Source organism: Chiroxiphia lanceolata, chromosome 2, assembly GCF_009829145.1.
Source record: "Chiroxiphia lanceolata isolate bChiLan1 chromosome 2, bChiLan1.pri, whole genome shotgun sequence".
NCBI classification, from domain to species: domain Eukaryota; kingdom Metazoa; phylum Chordata; class Aves; order Passeriformes; family Pipridae; genus Chiroxiphia; species Chiroxiphia lanceolata.
Window position 1 is genome coordinate 115,048,682 of NC_045638.1, and position 17,363 is coordinate 115,066,044.

A 17,363-nucleotide genomic window follows, 5' to 3' on the forward strand; every position below is an offset into this window, starting at 1 on the left:
CAGACCGTGCCGGTGTGTGTCAGGAGCACAAGGGAACAGGGATAGCCCAAATTGTCCAGCGTTTTCACCCCCATTCCCCCGTGTGCTGGGAACAACCTGCGGAGGCACTGGGAGGGCTCTTGGGTGGCCCTGAGCTCCAGGGGAGCGTGAGGTGCCTCACATCGGTGCGGGAAGAGACGGGAGAAGGGATGTAAATTTGGAGAAAAGGCCGTTCCCAGTGTGGCTGGTCTGGGTGGGCAGGTTGTTATCCGGGAGACTCGAGCTGGAGTGGGGTGATTTATAGGGTGTTTATTGTGGTGTGTGGGAAGAGCTGGAGCAAAGCGGGGCTCGGGATGGAGCAGCCGCTCCTCCGCAGGCACCGGGAGAAGGAGTTCTGTGGTGCGTGGTCCATGTTGGGGATGTTGGGCGCTTTGGGCCGTAATTCCCAACCCCGTTTGAGATTCCAGACGTGGCGTTGGGGTTTCCCAGTGAGGAGATCGCGGGGCTTTGCCAGGTGGGGACCTGGATAATTTGACCAGGAGAGGTTGGGACGGGAGGAAGAGCAGAAATCCTTGTGATGCCCCGAGCTGCCCTGGCAGCAGCTGCAGTGGGAATCTTTCTTTAGCTCGTTCCTGTCTCGTTTTAGGGGTGGACTCTGCTTTTGTCAAACAAAACCGATTCATGTCCCGTTATTTATTTATTTCACACGTGGGTCGTTCCTCGCCTGCGTTACTTCATTTCAGGTTATTTCCATTACGTGTCTTGTGTGTGTTTATTTATTTCGAGGAGGGTTTTTTCATACACAGATAAAAACAAAACCACTGAAAGCGCCCATTAAAAATAGACCCTTTTTCTGCTTAAAATCAGGGGCACACATGTGATTTCTTTTATTGGTATCATGTGAAAAACCTGTCTTGGTGTGATGTTGTGGTTGTGCTTGTTGCTGGGGGATGGTTTTCAGAGTTAAAATAGAGGAACTCATGGGATTTAAGGGGCTTTTTTTCTGCCTAGTGAAGAAGAGGGAGATGGAATTTTTCCTCCCTCTTCCCCCATTGCAGCAACTGTTTGGCATTTCTGTGCTCAGGAATTCATAATATCTCCAGATATTGTGGTGATCATTTTTTAGGCTGATCCATGGATTGCCTGGGATCACCAGAGCGTTTAAATGCCAAAAGCTCTTGTTTTATAACAACAATTCCGAGGTTCCCTTCCAAAATCATTCCCAAGACATTGGTGCAATCTGCCAGTTATCAAATAGTTCCCAAAAGTATTGAAATTTTACCTTCAGGATCCCAAAGGAAAACTACACCCATATTAAAAAAATAATGCCAACCTTCTGAAGCCTTAGAGAGTGGGGTTAATTGTTCGTTTTCTTGTTGAAATTTGACTGGGATACAGAAAATATTTAATTGTGGTTTGGTTTTTGTTTTTGTTTTTTTTCTGTAGGTGAAAGTCACACAAGAGCTAAAAAACATTCAGGTTGAGCAGATGACAAAACTTCAGGCCAAGCACCAAGCAGAATGTGAGCTCCTTGAAGACATCAGGTAAGGCTCCAGAAAGCATTCCCAAAATTCCTTTAAGGTCCAGTTTTTGGAAGAACGTTGGAGTTACAAAATTCAGGAACTGACGATGGAATTTCCTCTTTGGATTTCCTGCTTTTGGGCTGTTAAAGTTTTGACACAGCTGGAAATTATAACTGGAGCTCACACAATGCAAACCATTTTTTCTTCTCTTCAATGGGGGAAACATTAGAAAAAAAAAAAAGGGTCACAAACAACATAGAAAAAGCCCTGGACTTTTCAGCAATTTATTTCTTTTTATAATAGACTCAGCCTTTGATTTACAGGTTGTAAAAGGCTGCTAAAATTATTAAGATATTTTCAAGCCACTGCTGATTTGTGTCTTCAGAGAGAGAGCTTTGAACAGCACTTTGAGACATTGCATTTTTTTAATGAGAAAGAAGATATTTGCATTTATGATTTCGAATTCTGCCTGGGTTGGGGACAAGAGGGAAAATCTCCACGACATCAGTGTGTGGGGGTTTATTATTAATTCTCCCTAATGGGATTGTTTCTCTGGAAATTAAAAGTTTGCTTCTAAAACATGGTGGCAGTGGGTACCTAGAATTACATGGAGGATCAATCATTCCATTTGCAGTGGATCCATTTCCAGGGTGGGAAATATTCAGCAATAATAGTGTTGTCCACTTGTTAATTATTTAAATGAGATTTCTTGCTTTGTATTTGTCTATAAAATGCAAGTGTTTGGCTTTGCCAGGTTGGTTGTCCTGTTCTCCCAGTGTCCTCTCCTGATAAATCAGAATTTCAAGGCTTGAGCTTTCTCCCCCTTGTTTTTTGGGGGTGGAAACACTTTTTCCTATGGGAAAGATCCCAGCGTTCGTTTCCTTAGATAAAAAATTGTGTTTAAGTCACGAATGCTGAGTAATAAGGAACAGGCTGATCCAAGGAATTTTCCCCCCTTAGATGGAAACTTATTTTTAGAACATCTAGGCCAGGTCCTGCTGCTCTACGCCAGGTTTTGTAGCACTTGCTGATTTTTGGGAGCTTATAAACCCTTCAGTGTGTGTTCTGCTGAAAGATGGCATAGAGCTTAATTTTCTTGAATGTAATTTAATTGCTGCAGTTAATTAAATCTGCGAGTTTTAACGGCGGGGACAAAGAAACCAGGTTAATGTATTTAATATATTGAATTCCCTGCCGTGGCCACTGAATGTGTGGAGCCTGTGTTGAGCATTGGTTGCAGTGTGGATTTACAGATTAAACATTTGTTGTGATGAGATTGGATGTGACAGCTCAGTTGTGGCAGCGATTTGTTCAAATATCAGCGAAAAAAATGAGAGAGAACAAGAGATTTTTGGGTTAAAAACATGTGCTGGACAAGTTTGTGGTGCAGAGGCCTTTTAACTGATTTAATTGAATCTCGTCCTGTGCTGGTCAGTGGGTGATGTTTGGGAGAAGTTGTGTGTCAACCTCGTCATGATATCACTTTAATAATATCACTTTGGATTTAATAATGGCACTTGAATTTCGGGCTGTGTTCGGGAGAGGCGGCCACCGTGATTCCAGAGCATTCCAGAAAGCTGGAACCACACACAGGATCTTCTCTGTCTCTGGAAAAAGGGATTATTTTTCTAGAAAGCCCCCTGCTGTTATCCAGTAAAAGGGAATTTTAGCTGAATGCTGTTTGCTTGTCAAGACTTAGGAGAATTTTGGGCATTTTGTAGCACTTTGGAAGCTTTTGGGCACAACGTTATCCTCCGAATTCCAGAAACTGAAGTGGCAACAGGAAACACTGAACCAGGGCTTGGGTTAAAATATGACTTTGTTACAAAGAATGACTGTATTTCTTGGCACAGAACTGCTCCATACAATGCTTATAAACCATAGGGTTTATTTAGGATGTAAAGCTCTGAATTGCATTTTTTTCCAGCACTTTGGTTCGGTTTTTATGCAACTAAAAAGCAGCAATAAAAGGAAAAGATCACAGAGTTCCAGCAGAATAAACCCATTGTCTGGTGTATTAGGGGATGATTTTTGGCAGCCATTCCAATGGCTTTGATATCTTTATGCAAAACTGAGCACTCCTTTAAATGGTTGGAGTTGGGAGGTTTAAATTATAGCATTTTGGAGAGGATGAAGAGCAAACTATTTATTCCAGGCTGGATTCTTGGTCAGGGTTGAGGTGTCTCCAGCCCCTCTGCAGATCCTTAATCTCTGTGAGGGCTCTACATAGACAAACCCACCAGCTTAGTGCGTTTAAAATATATTTAAATCTAAAATATATCTGATAAGACAGCGTTTAATGCTGGATTCAGGTCCTGGAGGGCAGGAAAAAGAGGGAACATGTTGTGCTTGTGGGAAGCAGACCTAGGATTGCTCAAACTGTGTGCTGGGGGAAACTGGGCTGGGAATAAGGGGAGTTCTGACACGCTGTAAAACTCTGGTATATCCCAAAATGTCAACATTTCAGCCTTACAAACTCCTGGGTCTCCCTGGGGAAGCTCAGCAACAACTAGAGCTGAAATCTCAGGATTTGACAAGACTCCATAAAAACAGTGTTTGAGATGTTTAGCAAATAGGTTTGAAAGCACATTTCTGTGTTTGTCATCTCAGTTTGGCTCTTTGGGTTCCGTTCCTTCATGCTCAGTGAGTGAGGAGTTTGTGGAATGAGTGATTCAGGATGCTTTCAGCATCTCAGGCTGGGTTTTAGGCGTGACATGTTTATCTGCTGCAGCTGACTGAGGCTGTCACATCCCTTCATGTGCTACATCTGTGCTGGTGTTACTATAAAAAAGATTGTTATTCTGCCATGGGGATGGAGAAAAAGGTTCCCCCCCCCCCCAAATACAGGTTTTGTTGCTGTGAACCAGAAAACCTTTTAGATTTCTTTTCTGGTGCTTCTTCCCTCTGTCCCCACTGGCTGCTTTTAGGCAGGGAATGAATTAGTTTGGAATTCCAGGGGCCAGTTGGGTTATGAAAGGCTGAATTTATCAGAGGGGTTGGCAATTTTCAGGTGTTTTATTTTGCTTTCAGGATTGCCTGATTTGACTGAGGGTAGTAAATAAGTCACAGCCAGAGCCTGCAGTAGGCCTTGGGTTGCTGAACACAGAATTGTAAAGAACTCTGTATAATCCACCTTTTAATTCAAACTGGTGTTTCTCTGGGGTGTTTATATGCTACAGACTTTATACACTTGTGAATTGATGGTTGTTTTACCTTGAATTTTAGGCCCTGCTTTTCCAAAGCACTTGATAGGCCTTTACAGCTTTGGGTATCCTAAAATGTCCTTTTGGAAGCTTCCCATTTGTATTTTGCCAGAGAGAATGAAATCGTGGTGACGTGTCTGTTCTAATGTGTTCTAGAGCCTGGACTTTAGTCTGGACTAAAGCTCAGCTGATTCTGCTGCAGCAGAATGGATTAGGGAGCTCAGCCACCTGAAATCAAACCTTCCCTGCCTTTTCTCTCAAGTCTTTTTGGTAAACCTAGTGCCACTGCTGGAATGAGAGGGAGGAGAGATGAGGAGGAAGGAGAGGGAAGCAAGGCTGGGCGGCAGCATCCCAGCTTCACGTAGGTTTAAAGTCACCGTCATAGGCCCAGCCTAAAGCCCCCGTGCAAGGCACAGCTGCTGCTTTGGGATTTCCAGCTCTGGAAACTCCACCTGATTTAAATCTGAACTCATTTTGGCTGCCTGGATGTGCTGATCCTGTATTGCTTCAGCCTTTTAAGCAGGTTGAAATATGGTTTAAAAAATGGCCTGATTTCTGGCTGAGGTGAAATAACAGCATGGTCCTTTTATTTGTTGGGTCCTGAATTTAGTTTTAGTGGTTCTTTTTGCTTTCAACTCCATTCATAGTGTAAAAGGAATTGCCAAAATCCCAGGTTCACGACCTACCTGTGCTCCTGATACAGATGCAAATCTACGTGCAGAGATTTCCTTCTGTTCCTTTGCCTCTTCTGTCCTTGTGGTTTCTTCTTCCTGACTTTTTCTGATTTAAAATATCTTCCCATTGTCCATTATATTGCATATTGTGTCCTGTAAATTCATCCTGCTTATTTTTGGTAAAGCTGCTCTCACTCTCTGTTTAATTCCCCTCTCTCCTCCTCTTCTGGGGTTAATTTCTACCTTCCACCCACCGCTCTGCCCTCTGAGCCAGTTCTTTTCAATTTATCAACTTCTTGAGAAATTAGTTGTAGTTTTGCCTCCCAGGTGCTTCATCCCTCCCCTTTCTTTACCCAGTTCTGCCCCTGTGAATTTTAATTAGCCCTTTGTTTCTGAGGTTTGATGTTCAGCTGTAAGGTGAGTTATTCGCCAAGTGGGGAGACCTTGTGGCTCTTCCTGAACAATCCAAGCCCTTCCAAAACAATCCAAGTCCCTTCCAAGTCTTGGATTCTGTCGCTTCTGCTCTGCTGAGGTGTAACAGGAATATATTTGGGATGGAATCAGTAATTCCAAGGCAGGATTTGTGGTTTTATGGGCAGGATGAGGCCGGAGCACTCCTCGTGTGTCTCGTGCTGCCACAACAAGCCCGAACGAGCAGCCCGGGGGGGGTTAAAAAAAGAAAGTAAAAGTGTGAATGAACCTGGATCCGTGACCAGGCAGTTGCTGCTCGTTTGAACATGTCATTTTGTGTTCTGAGTTATGCTCCACTTACGAAGCAGAGTTCCAGGGAGGCTTTTTGCTCTCAGATATACTTTGTACTCCACCGTGGAATTTGACGGTGCCGTCGTGTTGGCAGGTTCCTGATAAGGTTTATTGGAGTTCTGGCTGGAGTGGGAACTTTTATTCCTGTTGAAATCTAATCCAGCAGATCATTGAACAGATCCTGTGCTGGGGAAGAGCTTCAGCTCAGCCCAGAAAACGAGCAGCTGGAGAAGGAAACTAAAATAACATGGATTTATAGGGGTTTGGAGCCATATTTATTTGGATACCATAAGGGGTGCTGAAAAATCAGGAGAAAGCTTTCCTTTTCCTGCCCTTTCTCCCTGTTCTTCCCAGTCTCTCCAATTTATTTGGATATTCCTGAAGCCCATCTCAAAGCCTGTTTGCCTCTGGTTCTGGGGATCTGATAAGGCCCCTTTTTAAAATCCCTCTGGAAGGTCCATCTCTTTTTTTCCCTTTATTCTCCTCGGAAACGTGTCCTTCCTTTTTCCTTCAAGGTCGTTCCCTGCATTCAGAGGATGGAATTCCTGCCTTTGGTGTTTGGGGCTTTATCTAAGTAGGAGCTGAGTGATTTTCTGGGCTTGCAGGTTCTAAAATCTGCAAGTGGAAAACAGCAGAAGAATCAGAAAAACTCCTGAAAAATATGTTATTTTAGTCTGGGTTTGACTCACACTTGAGGAGCTTTTCCTTTGTTTGATTAGTATATTTATTTATTTAAAACTATCCATTTTCTTAGGAGTTTATAACATTTCTTTCCTCTTGGCTTGAGCTTTTTGAGTATTGTGAGTTTATTTTGTATTTTGTCTTTTTATCCCTGAGCTCTGCTCATTAATTGTGGACACAGTTCTTTGATATAACACTAAATAGGCAGAAATTTCAGAAATTTTCACGGAAATTGGTGCTGTTCCTTCTGAATAATATCCCATATAAAGATCCCACAGAATCTGTGGCCTGGACACGTTCCCTGTAATTAGGCAGCCCTTTAATGAGATGCTCACATTCTTGATGGAATTAAAATCTGGGGATGTTTTGACTGCAACTTATTTGAGGGAAGCTTGGAATGTACTTTTAAAAAAACCCTGTTGCCTACTGGGTGTGGAAGTTCAAGTTTTGAGGGGGAAAAAAAAGAATTTTAGTATAAACATGGCCACAGTGTAATGATTCAGGCCTATCCTGGCACTGTGGAGTTTTTTTTTATCCCTGCCATACAAAAATTAATGGATCTCTTGTTCCAGTATTTCCAAGTAGCTTTTAACTAAATCGTTACAAGAAGATTCTTTTTTTGTTTGTTTTTTTAAGAAACCCCAACAACCCACTTCTCCCACCAGAAGGCAAATTAATTTTTTTTCTCTCCGTTTTTAGCTCTTGAGATTTGCATTTGAATGAGCTTTTTGGTCATTAAAGCAATTCCAACAATTCTGGAAGTCTGATTTTTAAGGACTTGTATTTTTAGCCTTCCGAGACAGTAACAAGAGAATTTGGGTTCTCAGGACAAAAAGTTGCATTTTCAGTTTGGACTCAATGCCCCCTTTTTAAGAATGAATTCTTGAGCTTGCAGAAAGTTGTGTGGGCTGGATTTTTTTTTTTTTTTCCCTGAATTTTAGCCCAGCATGGCTTTTCCTGGAGCTCACTGTCATTTTTCACCACAGTGTTACTTGGCAGAGCTCTAAAAAACCAGCCATGAAGTGCTATAAAGTTGCTTTTGGGGCAGGTTTTTATGGTGACAATTGTGAAATGTAGCTGACAGTCCACCTATATCTCTAGATATCTATAGCTATATATTTTAGGATATATGGCCCAGGATAATTTTAAGGGCACAGAAAGCTCTTCCTTTGCTCCGCTTGTTCACCCTCAAGCTGCATCTGGGATTTTCTCTCTTCTTCGTCCCGTCCCTTTTGGGATGAAGGTTTTTCCCTTTGAGGCTCCAAGTGTTTTCAATCCCAGCTCCTACATGGAACACTCTGTGTGAGGGGAGTTAAAGGATTTGGGAAGAGGAAGAGCATTCCTATCATTCCAGACACAATTAGTCCATCCTGGTCTGATTTCTTACAGTGTTATCACAGAAAATGCTGAGTTGGGTTGGACCCATCAGGATCATCAAGTCCAACCCGTGCTCCTGCCCAGGACATCCCAAAATCCCACCATGTCCCTGAGAGCCTTGTCCAGACACTTCTTGAACTCCCTCAGGCTTGGTGACCACCTCCCTGGGAGGTGCTCTGGGAAAAACCTTTCCCTGATATCCACCCTTAGCCTTTTCCTCTGTTTTTCTGGGTGGCAGAAGGTTGATCTGGCAGGTTTTGCTGCCTTTGCCAATGGTGGTGGTTTTTTTTAGCATCTTTCAGCCTTTTTAGAAGATTTTCGTGCAAGACCTGCTGTGACCTGTGACCTTGAGACGCTTCCCTTTTCTTTCCAACACTGAACACGTTGTTTTTCCTTCCCCTCCCCTCCGTGCCAGCCTTACCTTCCCTCTGGAAGTGGTTTTGGACATGGGGATGTGCTGGGGAAGGTAGTGATGTGTCAGTCTGGCTCCTGGACCGTTCCATGAGCCATCCTGAGGGCACTGATTCTCCCCACCCTGGCCTGGGGGAGGAGGATGTGGTGAGGAGGAGCAGGAGGCAGGATTGCACCACCACACCTTCCCCAGAGTGCTTTTGGCTGGCTCAGAACAAGAACGGGTTTTGTCAGGCTCAAAATCCCTGCTGGGACACTGGGGACACGGATTTTTGGCAATGACGGGGTTTGTGCCCCAAACAAACACCAAACTGTGGAGTGGAGTGGAAAATAAACCCTTGTCCATGGTCTCTAACACAGGGAATGTCCCAGGCTGGTGCTTCTAAGACACAATAATAATAATAAAAAATAAGAGGCCTCTGTTTGTGGGACTTGGAGAATGTGATAATAGTTGTGTCTGAAGTGAGTTTGATTATTTTGCTCTAAGGTATATTTGGAATTTGTGGGTATTTTGGGGCTCCTAAAGGCTGGTTGAACCTGCCCTCAGAAGGTTCTCTAAAGGAACACACAGAATTTATGTTATAGATTCATTTCACCAGTGTCCCGATGGAGTTTTGTTGGAATTTCATTAGGAGTTGGTGCATTTAGATCAAGTCTAGCTTTGGAATCCAAAGGGAGCAGTTGGTCTCTCCATCTTGGAAACGTGTGGCTCCTCCTAAAACTGAGGGAAATGGGATTATCAGATCATGTATCATGGAAATACTCCTTGTAGGGGAGGCAGAGGTAAAAAGAGAAGTTGGTTTGGTGGGTTTTCTCCAGAAAAAGTCCAATATACTGTGTTTCTCTTGGCTGCTGCTCCTGGAGATCAGCCTCTCCCACTCCCAGTGGACTTTTCCCACCTCCTACCTTACGTTGCACTTGTTAATTTTATTTTTCTGATGAAGACGTATCTGATTTTTAACCTTTATTTTATCGTAAAGTCAAGCTTCTTTAATCTTCTTAATCTCTTACCGCAGAGTGAAAGCCCAGAGAAAAGTTGTTCTGCATTTAAACTTCTAAAAATTGGCTGTTGAGAAAGTCAAAACATCCTCAAACTCAAGTTAGTCCAGTCAAATATTTGCTGTAAACGGAACTGGTCTATAACAGCTCAGTGTTGTGTTTTTCTGATTGTTTTTTAGAGTAGGTTTTAAAATTTTAACACCGTTTTTCCCAAATGCACAGTAGGAATATGTTAAGTTGGGGGGAGGTTGGTATTTAATTGATGGTTGTGAGTGTTGGGTTGTTTTTATTTGTGAGATAAAGGCAATATTTCCAATTAAACTTGAGGGGAGAGAGAGTGAAAGGGTTGAATTAATGGTTGTAATTGTTGGGTTGTGTTTATTTGCAAAACAAACGCAGCATTTCCAAATAAAATTTGAAGGTAGAGAGTGAAAGTTTTGAGTTAATGGTTGTAAGTGGTGGGTCGTGTTTATTTGTGAAATAAATGCAATATTTCCAAATAAAACTTGAGGAGGAGAGAGACTGAAAGGAACTAAAAAAAAAAAAAACAAACCTGTTGAAATCCAGCCTTTCTTCTTGGGTGTAGATTTTATTCTCAGCCTCTGAAAATCATTCATAACGTTCCGAGATGTTCCTCCTGAGAGCCTTTGGAGTTATTTTAAGTGTTCCTTTCTGTGAGAACACGGCGAGGTCCAATCCCCAGCGGCTCTGGGAAGGTTGTTCACACACTTCTCTCTCCTCCTGCGCTTTTTTCCGCAGCAAACATCCCTTTAATGAGACAGACAAAACGCGTTGGTGTCTCATTTTTAGGAGGGGAGCTCAGCCATGCAGAAGACTTTCGAAGATTTATGGCGCTAAAGCCACTAAGGAGAGTTATTTTTGCTTCTCTCTGCCAGCTGCCAGCCAGTGTGAGTGGAGAAAATGTTGGCATGTTTAAATAACATCCAATCCTGAGCAGAAATAAGGGATTTTTTTTGCTGGCTCTGTGCATTTTTGAAGGGGGGGGTGGCAAAAAAACCAAACAAGCCGCAGTTTTTCTGGAGGGGATGATATTCTAAGCTATTCTCACATCCAAAGCGATTTTAAATGTGTTTGAATATAAGGGTGAATTGTAGAATCCAGGAGTGGTTTGGGGTTGAAAGGGATCTGAAGGATTGTCTCGTTCCAACCCCCTGCCACGGGCAGGGACACCTTCCACTAGCCCAGCTTGCTCCAGGCTGGCCTGGAACACTTCCAGGGATGGGGAATCCTCTGGGAAATTCATTCCAGGGCCTCGCCACCCTCACAGGGGAGGAATTTCTTCCCCAAATCCCATGTAAATCTCCCCTTTTCCAATAGGAAGCCATTCCCTCTTGTCCTGTCCCTGCATCCCTTGTCCCAAGTCCCTCTCCAGGTCTTTGGGGGCCCCCAGTGAAGGCAAACACTGTGTGTTTGAGACAGAAATGAAAAGCTCAGGGGTGTGATGGTGTGGGAACTGCTGAGTCTTTCCAATCACTATAAATAGAGGCAGATTTGGGAATCTGATGGTTTTTTGCCATGTAAAAGGTGTGGAAGCCCTTGATGGGATGCAGGGCCTGATCCACAGCTTTGCAGCATCTGCCTAAAAACTTCTGATCTTGCTAAATGTATGCAGAGCTTGAAGGATGTGCATAATGTTCAAAGAGGCTAAAATCCTCCCCAAACTTCCAAATTGTTCGTCTTTATTCGTATTAATTGATGTGCCAGCAGATTGTGGTTAATTGCTATTGTGTGGAGAACAAAGCAGGCCCTATACTCTGGTTTTTCTAAGCATTCGAAGCTTTTTCTACTGAGGAGGTGAATAATATCATATAATCTTCGTGATCACATGAGTCTTTGCTTGGAATTCTGCGGAATTTTGAGTCCAGGATGCAAAAGCTGGTTCAAATTGGTGTTTCAACAGCTGGGGAAAAGTAACTGGAGTTGGTCCCTAATGAAGAATTGAATTGAAGAAGAATTGAACCCTCTCTTTGTCTGTTGGGTTTGTAGCATTTTGACCATTAGGTACTGAAAAAATACTGCTAAAAAGCAATAGGATTTCTGCATAAAGAGTTTGAGCATCTTCAGTGCATTGCTGAAGCCTGATAAAAATGTCCTTTGATTTTTTCCTTTTCTTCTGTAAGAGGTTACTCCGTTCCTTTTCGTCTTCACAAGGAGTGAAGATTTGTTTCTTTTCCTTGGAATGCAGCGTGGGGATGTTGTTATTCCTGATTTCCTGGGGAGATCTGGCCTCGTGACCATGGCCTCGTGTGTCTTGCAGCCAAGGTTTGCTGCCGGAGGAATGTGACCGTGGGCTTTGTTCTGGAGTTCAGGGGAGCGTTTTCAACACCCCAGGATGAGATTTTGGAGCGTGTTGAGCTTTGATCTTCCCCAAAAAGCTCAGTTTTGCTTAGCAGGGGGTGCTTTGATGTTCTCTGCTGGCTGGAATGCCAAGTCCTTCTCATGGAGTGCTGCTGTCCACTTAATGTCCAAGACCAAATCCTTTCTTCCAGTGTGTCCACACACATCCAAACACTCCAGGGAGCAAATGGGTCTCTCTGCTGGAATTATATCTGTTGTAATTTGGACTTTTTTTTTTCCTTTCTAAATTTAGCAGGTTAGTTCATACTCTGCTGGAGGAGGGCTGGGCCCTCTTTTGTTGACACAGCTCCCTGGATGTTTGGAATGCCTTTGGCCTTCCCTGCACCCAGCTGTGCTGCTGGACTGGCAGGGGAAAGGCTGGGAGAGCTGGGATTGCTCAGCCTGGAGAAGAGAAGGCTCCAGGGTGACCTGATTGTGGCCTTCCAGGACCTGAAGGAGCGACAAGAAAGATGGCGAGAGACTATTTACAAGGACCTAGCGGGACAGGACACAGGGAATGGCTTCCAACTGCCAGAGGGCAGGGTTAGATGGGATATTGGGAAGGAGTTCTTCCCTATGAGGGTGGGGAGGCCCTGGCCCAGGTTGCCCAGAGAAGCTGTGGCTGCCCCATCCCTGAAAGTGTCCAAGGCCAGGTGGGAGCAACCTGGGCTAGTGGGAGGTGTTCCTGCCCATGGCAGGGGGTGGAATTAATGATCTTTAAGGTCCTTTCCGATCCAAACCGTTCTGTGTTTCCATGATTACCTGTATTAACAACCCTGTTCTGGTTTTCCTGGAGCTTTTCATTCAGGAAAACCATTCTTAACTGCATCGTATTCCTGCTCCCCAAAAGTACCGTTTTCACTCACAAATTTCCAATTTAGTTTTATTTCCAAAGTGATTCTTTATTTCCAGTTAAGGACCTGAACTGTGTTTTTCCCTCAGGGAAGATCATCCTGTGTTGGGCTTCCATGGTCTGGTTGCTGGGGTGGTGTTGGGTCACAGGTTGGACTGATCTCAGATCTGGGTCTCTTCCAGCCTCAGTGATTCTGTGATTCTGATGTATCTACGCAGAGATTTTAGAAATTGAGCCACATATTTTCACTGAGCTGTTACATTTTACTAACTCAAAAAATAACAGTGCATGTACTGTATTCTTAGAGGATTGTGCTTTGAGAAAAAAAAAACATTATAGTAATTATTATTACCTGTCTGGTGCATTAAAATCCAGAATTTGACAATGAAACCCTGTGAAGGGCGTCATTTTAAAATGAAGTGCCTGTATTAAAAGTAGAAAGGAGAAAAGCCATTGTAATGCACCTGGGTGGCACTGTCAAGATTCCTAAAACGTGACAGCTGAGCAAAGGAAGAGCTCCAAGGTGGCTGTTGCTGCTACAAAACATTTGGCAGCTCCTGGATGTGAAAGAAGAAGTGGCTGCTGAAATGTGCCTTGGCTTCTTGCTGTTCAGCAAATGGGGATCAAAGGAGCTCCTCAGATCCCTGTGTTCTGAACGCTCCAGCTGAATTCCCAGATCCTAGTTTTTCCTCTAAAAAGGAAATGCCTTGGATGTGATGAATCAGGGCTGGGGGAGCCGTAGAAAAAGCACCTTTGTGTTGGTCAAAATTGTCTCTCTCCCTAATGTTTGCCTAGTTTCCCATTTAAAACAACCCCTCGTTAGTGATCGTTTACAATACCTTTAAGCCCCAGTCTTCGTATTTGTCATTAATTCCATCCGGAGGCCACGCTTGTGTTTTGAAAAGGGGGAATGAATGTTCACCCCCTCCCCAGCAGCTTTCTGGGCTCTCCCTTTTTTGTTTTCTTTTTTTAATTCCGCCAAAGGAAAAACTCCATTGTTTTAACCTTGTTTTGTGTGTGGATGTCATGTTCCTCTGCTCACACGCTGGTCCTGCTAATACTTCTCTGAGACAAATTGCTGAAAGCATTGGCTGCGTTTGAGGTTACAAGAATTCTCTATATATAGCGACAGAATTGATTTTTTTTTTTTTGACTCTGTTGCCAGTGGCAACTCATCCTAATCCCAAACTGTACAGTAATGTGATTTATGGGCACTACATTGCTTGCTCCTGAATGTTGTCTGGAATTTTTTTCTCGCTGCGTCGCCACAGGGTCGCTTCTCAGGCGAAGATGTTTCGTGGTTTGCCATGAAATTTATCGTCCATAAATTGGATTAGGATGTTAAAAATGATGAATAAAATCTGAGCTCAAAAGCAAACGGGGGGGAGGGAATTGCTTTGTCATATTCAATAGCTTAAAAAGGAGTTTAAATTCTCACAAATTGGGAGCTTGTGGTGATAAAAATCCCAGCTATCTCTAGTTTGTTTGTGGGTTTGTCCTGTCACGCTGAAGCATTTTGCCTGCGTGTTAATATTTCGGGTTAAATCAAATAAACTTGGCTGAGCACGTTTTAAAAGCTTGTATTGGGAGTCACCAAGATGTACCTTATAAGGAGCACCTAAAATTCCACCCCTGGCCTATCCCAGTTGTGATTGACCTCTTAATGTCCTACTAAAAGTGGTGACTTCCCAACACATTATGTGGAGCAGTTGCACATTTTAAGTGCATCAGTTAAACTAGACGAGCAAACAAAGATAGAAATGGGCTTTTGAGGAAGGGCCACTTGTAAAATTTGAATTTCTGAAGAGCAGGGCGTGATGAAGAGTGGTGATCTTCTAGGTCTTTTCCAGCCTGAGCTGTTCTGTGTGTGAGAACTTCTGAAGTCAAGAAATTCAAAGTTAGACCGGGTTTTGTGTTTCAAAGCAGGATCTCCTTTCTCTGCTCGCTGTGGGCGTGGAAATCTTAGTATTTTACTCCTTTGAGTAGGGTTAGAACAGTAGTCCCTAAAATTGCTTGAAAGGAATGGCAGGAGGCTGATTTAGAGACTGAAAATTGTATGTGAAAAGTGGAATAAAACACTTGCAGTGAATCCACCAGGAAAGGCAGGAGATTGGTTTTGACCCAGACGTATCAGGCACAACTTTGATTCCTTGATAGGGACAATATTTGCCGTATAATTTGCTGCGTGCTGCTTTAAATCATTAAATTCTGCACGTGGGTAGAAGCATTTTCAGCTCTAACACTTCTGTTGACATTCAGGGGAATTTTCCTCCGGTGTAGTTTATCTTGGTGGAACAGAAGTGGCGATTGAAAGAGCAAACATTGCAAGGGACAAATTGCAGCAGAGCTGTGGGAGATGAGGAGTTTTAGTCGAGGGAGGAACAAGCTTTTAATTGCAGCACAAAGATACTGAGCTGGACGTGGTTGGTGAGTTCCTGTAAATCCTGTGGGGAGCAAAAGGAGATAGTAGGGCTCCTCAGGGTGGTAGAATGTCCTGGAGGAGCTGAGTCAACACAGGATCAGTGTGTACTTGGCTATAAAAGTGGTGGATGCTGGGGCTCGTGTTTGCTCAGGGAACACTTTGAAAATAGAGAGATGTGTCGTGGTGAGGAATTTATAGAGGATAGAAGAGCTCCGGTGTGTTAGAGGATGTTTGATCTGCCAGTTCCTCCCTTTCTGCAGGACTTTTTGAGGAAGAGCTGGGTATTTTAAGAGTGAGACTAAAGAGGAGGCAGTGCAGAGCATGTATATGAAAGTCAAGTTTAAAAAAAAAAAGAGTCCACTTTTATTTCTTTCGTATTTCCCAGAGAAGTACACGGAGGTGAGGAGGGAGAGCTGAACTCCTTGACTCAGCCAGCAAAGAGTTCCTTGATGTCCCAAATATTTGTGCTTCAGGAGTTGTAAAGATGTCCTTGCTGAGATCAGCCAAACCTCGAGCTGATCCTCAAGCAGGAAGCATCCCTGGCTTCTCATGCTGCATCCAGGAGCTTCACTGTGGGCAAAATTTCGTCTGGTTTGGAATTTGTTCTCCTGGGGTTTGTGCTTGCACAACTGGTGGGATCTTGCAACCTTGTGTTGGTGTGTTCTTGTTCAAAGTCTTGGCCCTGAGGCCACATTTGTGCTGTGTTGAGATGTTTGTGGTGTCAGTACTTGCTGTGGGAGGAAGGCTGGCAACTGGCTTTTGGGAATCCTGTCCGGGCTAGTGGAGGATCTGTGACCACAAATTGAGTCCAGGACCTGGAGGATCCCTGTCAGGAGAGAGCAGAATTGAGTTTGCTTGTGCAGCTGGTGGGCAGAACCTCCTGGGAAGCAGCCAGGAAGGGGAAATATGCTTGGATTGGTGGTTTTAGCTGAGTTTTCCTAAGGAAGACTCCCAGAAAGCTAAGGAGCAAAGCATCCCGTTGTGTGGGGAGCTCAGGAATTTTGGCCAGGCTGAGCAAGAAGCTGAAGGACATTGGGCAAGGTTTGAAAAAGGTGTGAAGTAAAGGAGGAATATGGAAGCTTTGCTTGGGTGCTGAAGGACAATACAATAAAATCATGGAATTGTTTAGGTTGGAAAAGACCTCCAAGATCATTGAGTCCAACCCTAATATCAGTTCCATCTACAGCTGGTCAGAGACATGAGGAGGAGAAAAATGGGGGATAATGGGCTTGGGAGCAGCAGGACATTTTCCAAGGCAGTGGAGGAGACAGGGAAAGGAGTCCAGTAGTCCCCATTTTTATTTCCCCCCTCAGTCATTGCAGGGGAAATCTTTATCTAAACTGATGCATTGGAAAGAAGAGCCAAGGTAATGTTGTGATGTGAATTTTGATGAAGATATTTCTGTAGGACTTGGGGGGGGGAAATTCTACACATCGTCTCCAAGCTGAAGGGAAAGGATGGTTGTTTAATATATGAGATGGCAAGTTAGACTGGAGACCAAAATCCAGGCAGCAGAACTGTGTTTGAACAGTGCTGCCAAATGTCCAACACAGTGACTTAGTGTAGAGTTTATTTAATGGGTGGGACAAAGTCTTCAGCAACAAAGGCAATAAATAGTAATAGTGCTGATATTATTGAAACCTACCGTGGAACTTCTGCTCTTTGATAAGAAGGCTGGGGAATTGCTTGTTTATAAAGGAGTAGCATAAACCTGGCAGGTAACTGTGCATGTAAAACAGTCACCTTTCTAGGAAGAGATCATTTTGTTCAGGTGATGTCAAACCATTGAACAAAGGAGAGGTTGTTATTTTTAAAACCAAACATCAAAGATGTGATTTGCTGTGACGTGACTTCTGGTGATTTTTTTTTTTATTGTTGTTGTTTCTTGGAGTGGCTGAAAAGGAATTTAAAGTACTTTTTGGCACTGGAGACTCTGCTCTTAAATGAAATAAAAGTGAGTTTCTCCTTTGGAATTTCTTCAGTTGCCTTTTTGCAAGAGCAAGTCAAGGCTTAGAGAGTCAGCACTGCCTGAAATTTGGGGATGTTTAAATGGAATCCAACTATCCAGAAAATGATTGGAGGCACCAGGATTCCAGGTCATCTCCTTTAGGTGCATTTATT

The 17,363-nt window shown here is 43.5% G+C and overlaps 1 protein-coding gene across 2 annotated transcripts in view; it reads left to right on the forward strand.

Moving 5' to 3' along the window:
- Positions 1-17,363, forward strand: part of FCHSD2 (FCH and double SH3 domains 2) — a 112,507-nt gene that overhangs the window by 941 nt on the left and 94,203 nt on the right. For both annotated transcript variants that reach the window (XM_032679074.1, XM_032679075.1), the window contains exon 2: positions 1,426-1,523. In XM_032679074.1, coding sequence (XP_032534965.1) covers positions 1,426-1,523 — 98 coding nt within the window. The remainder of the gene's footprint in view (positions 1-1,425; positions 1,524-17,363) is intronic.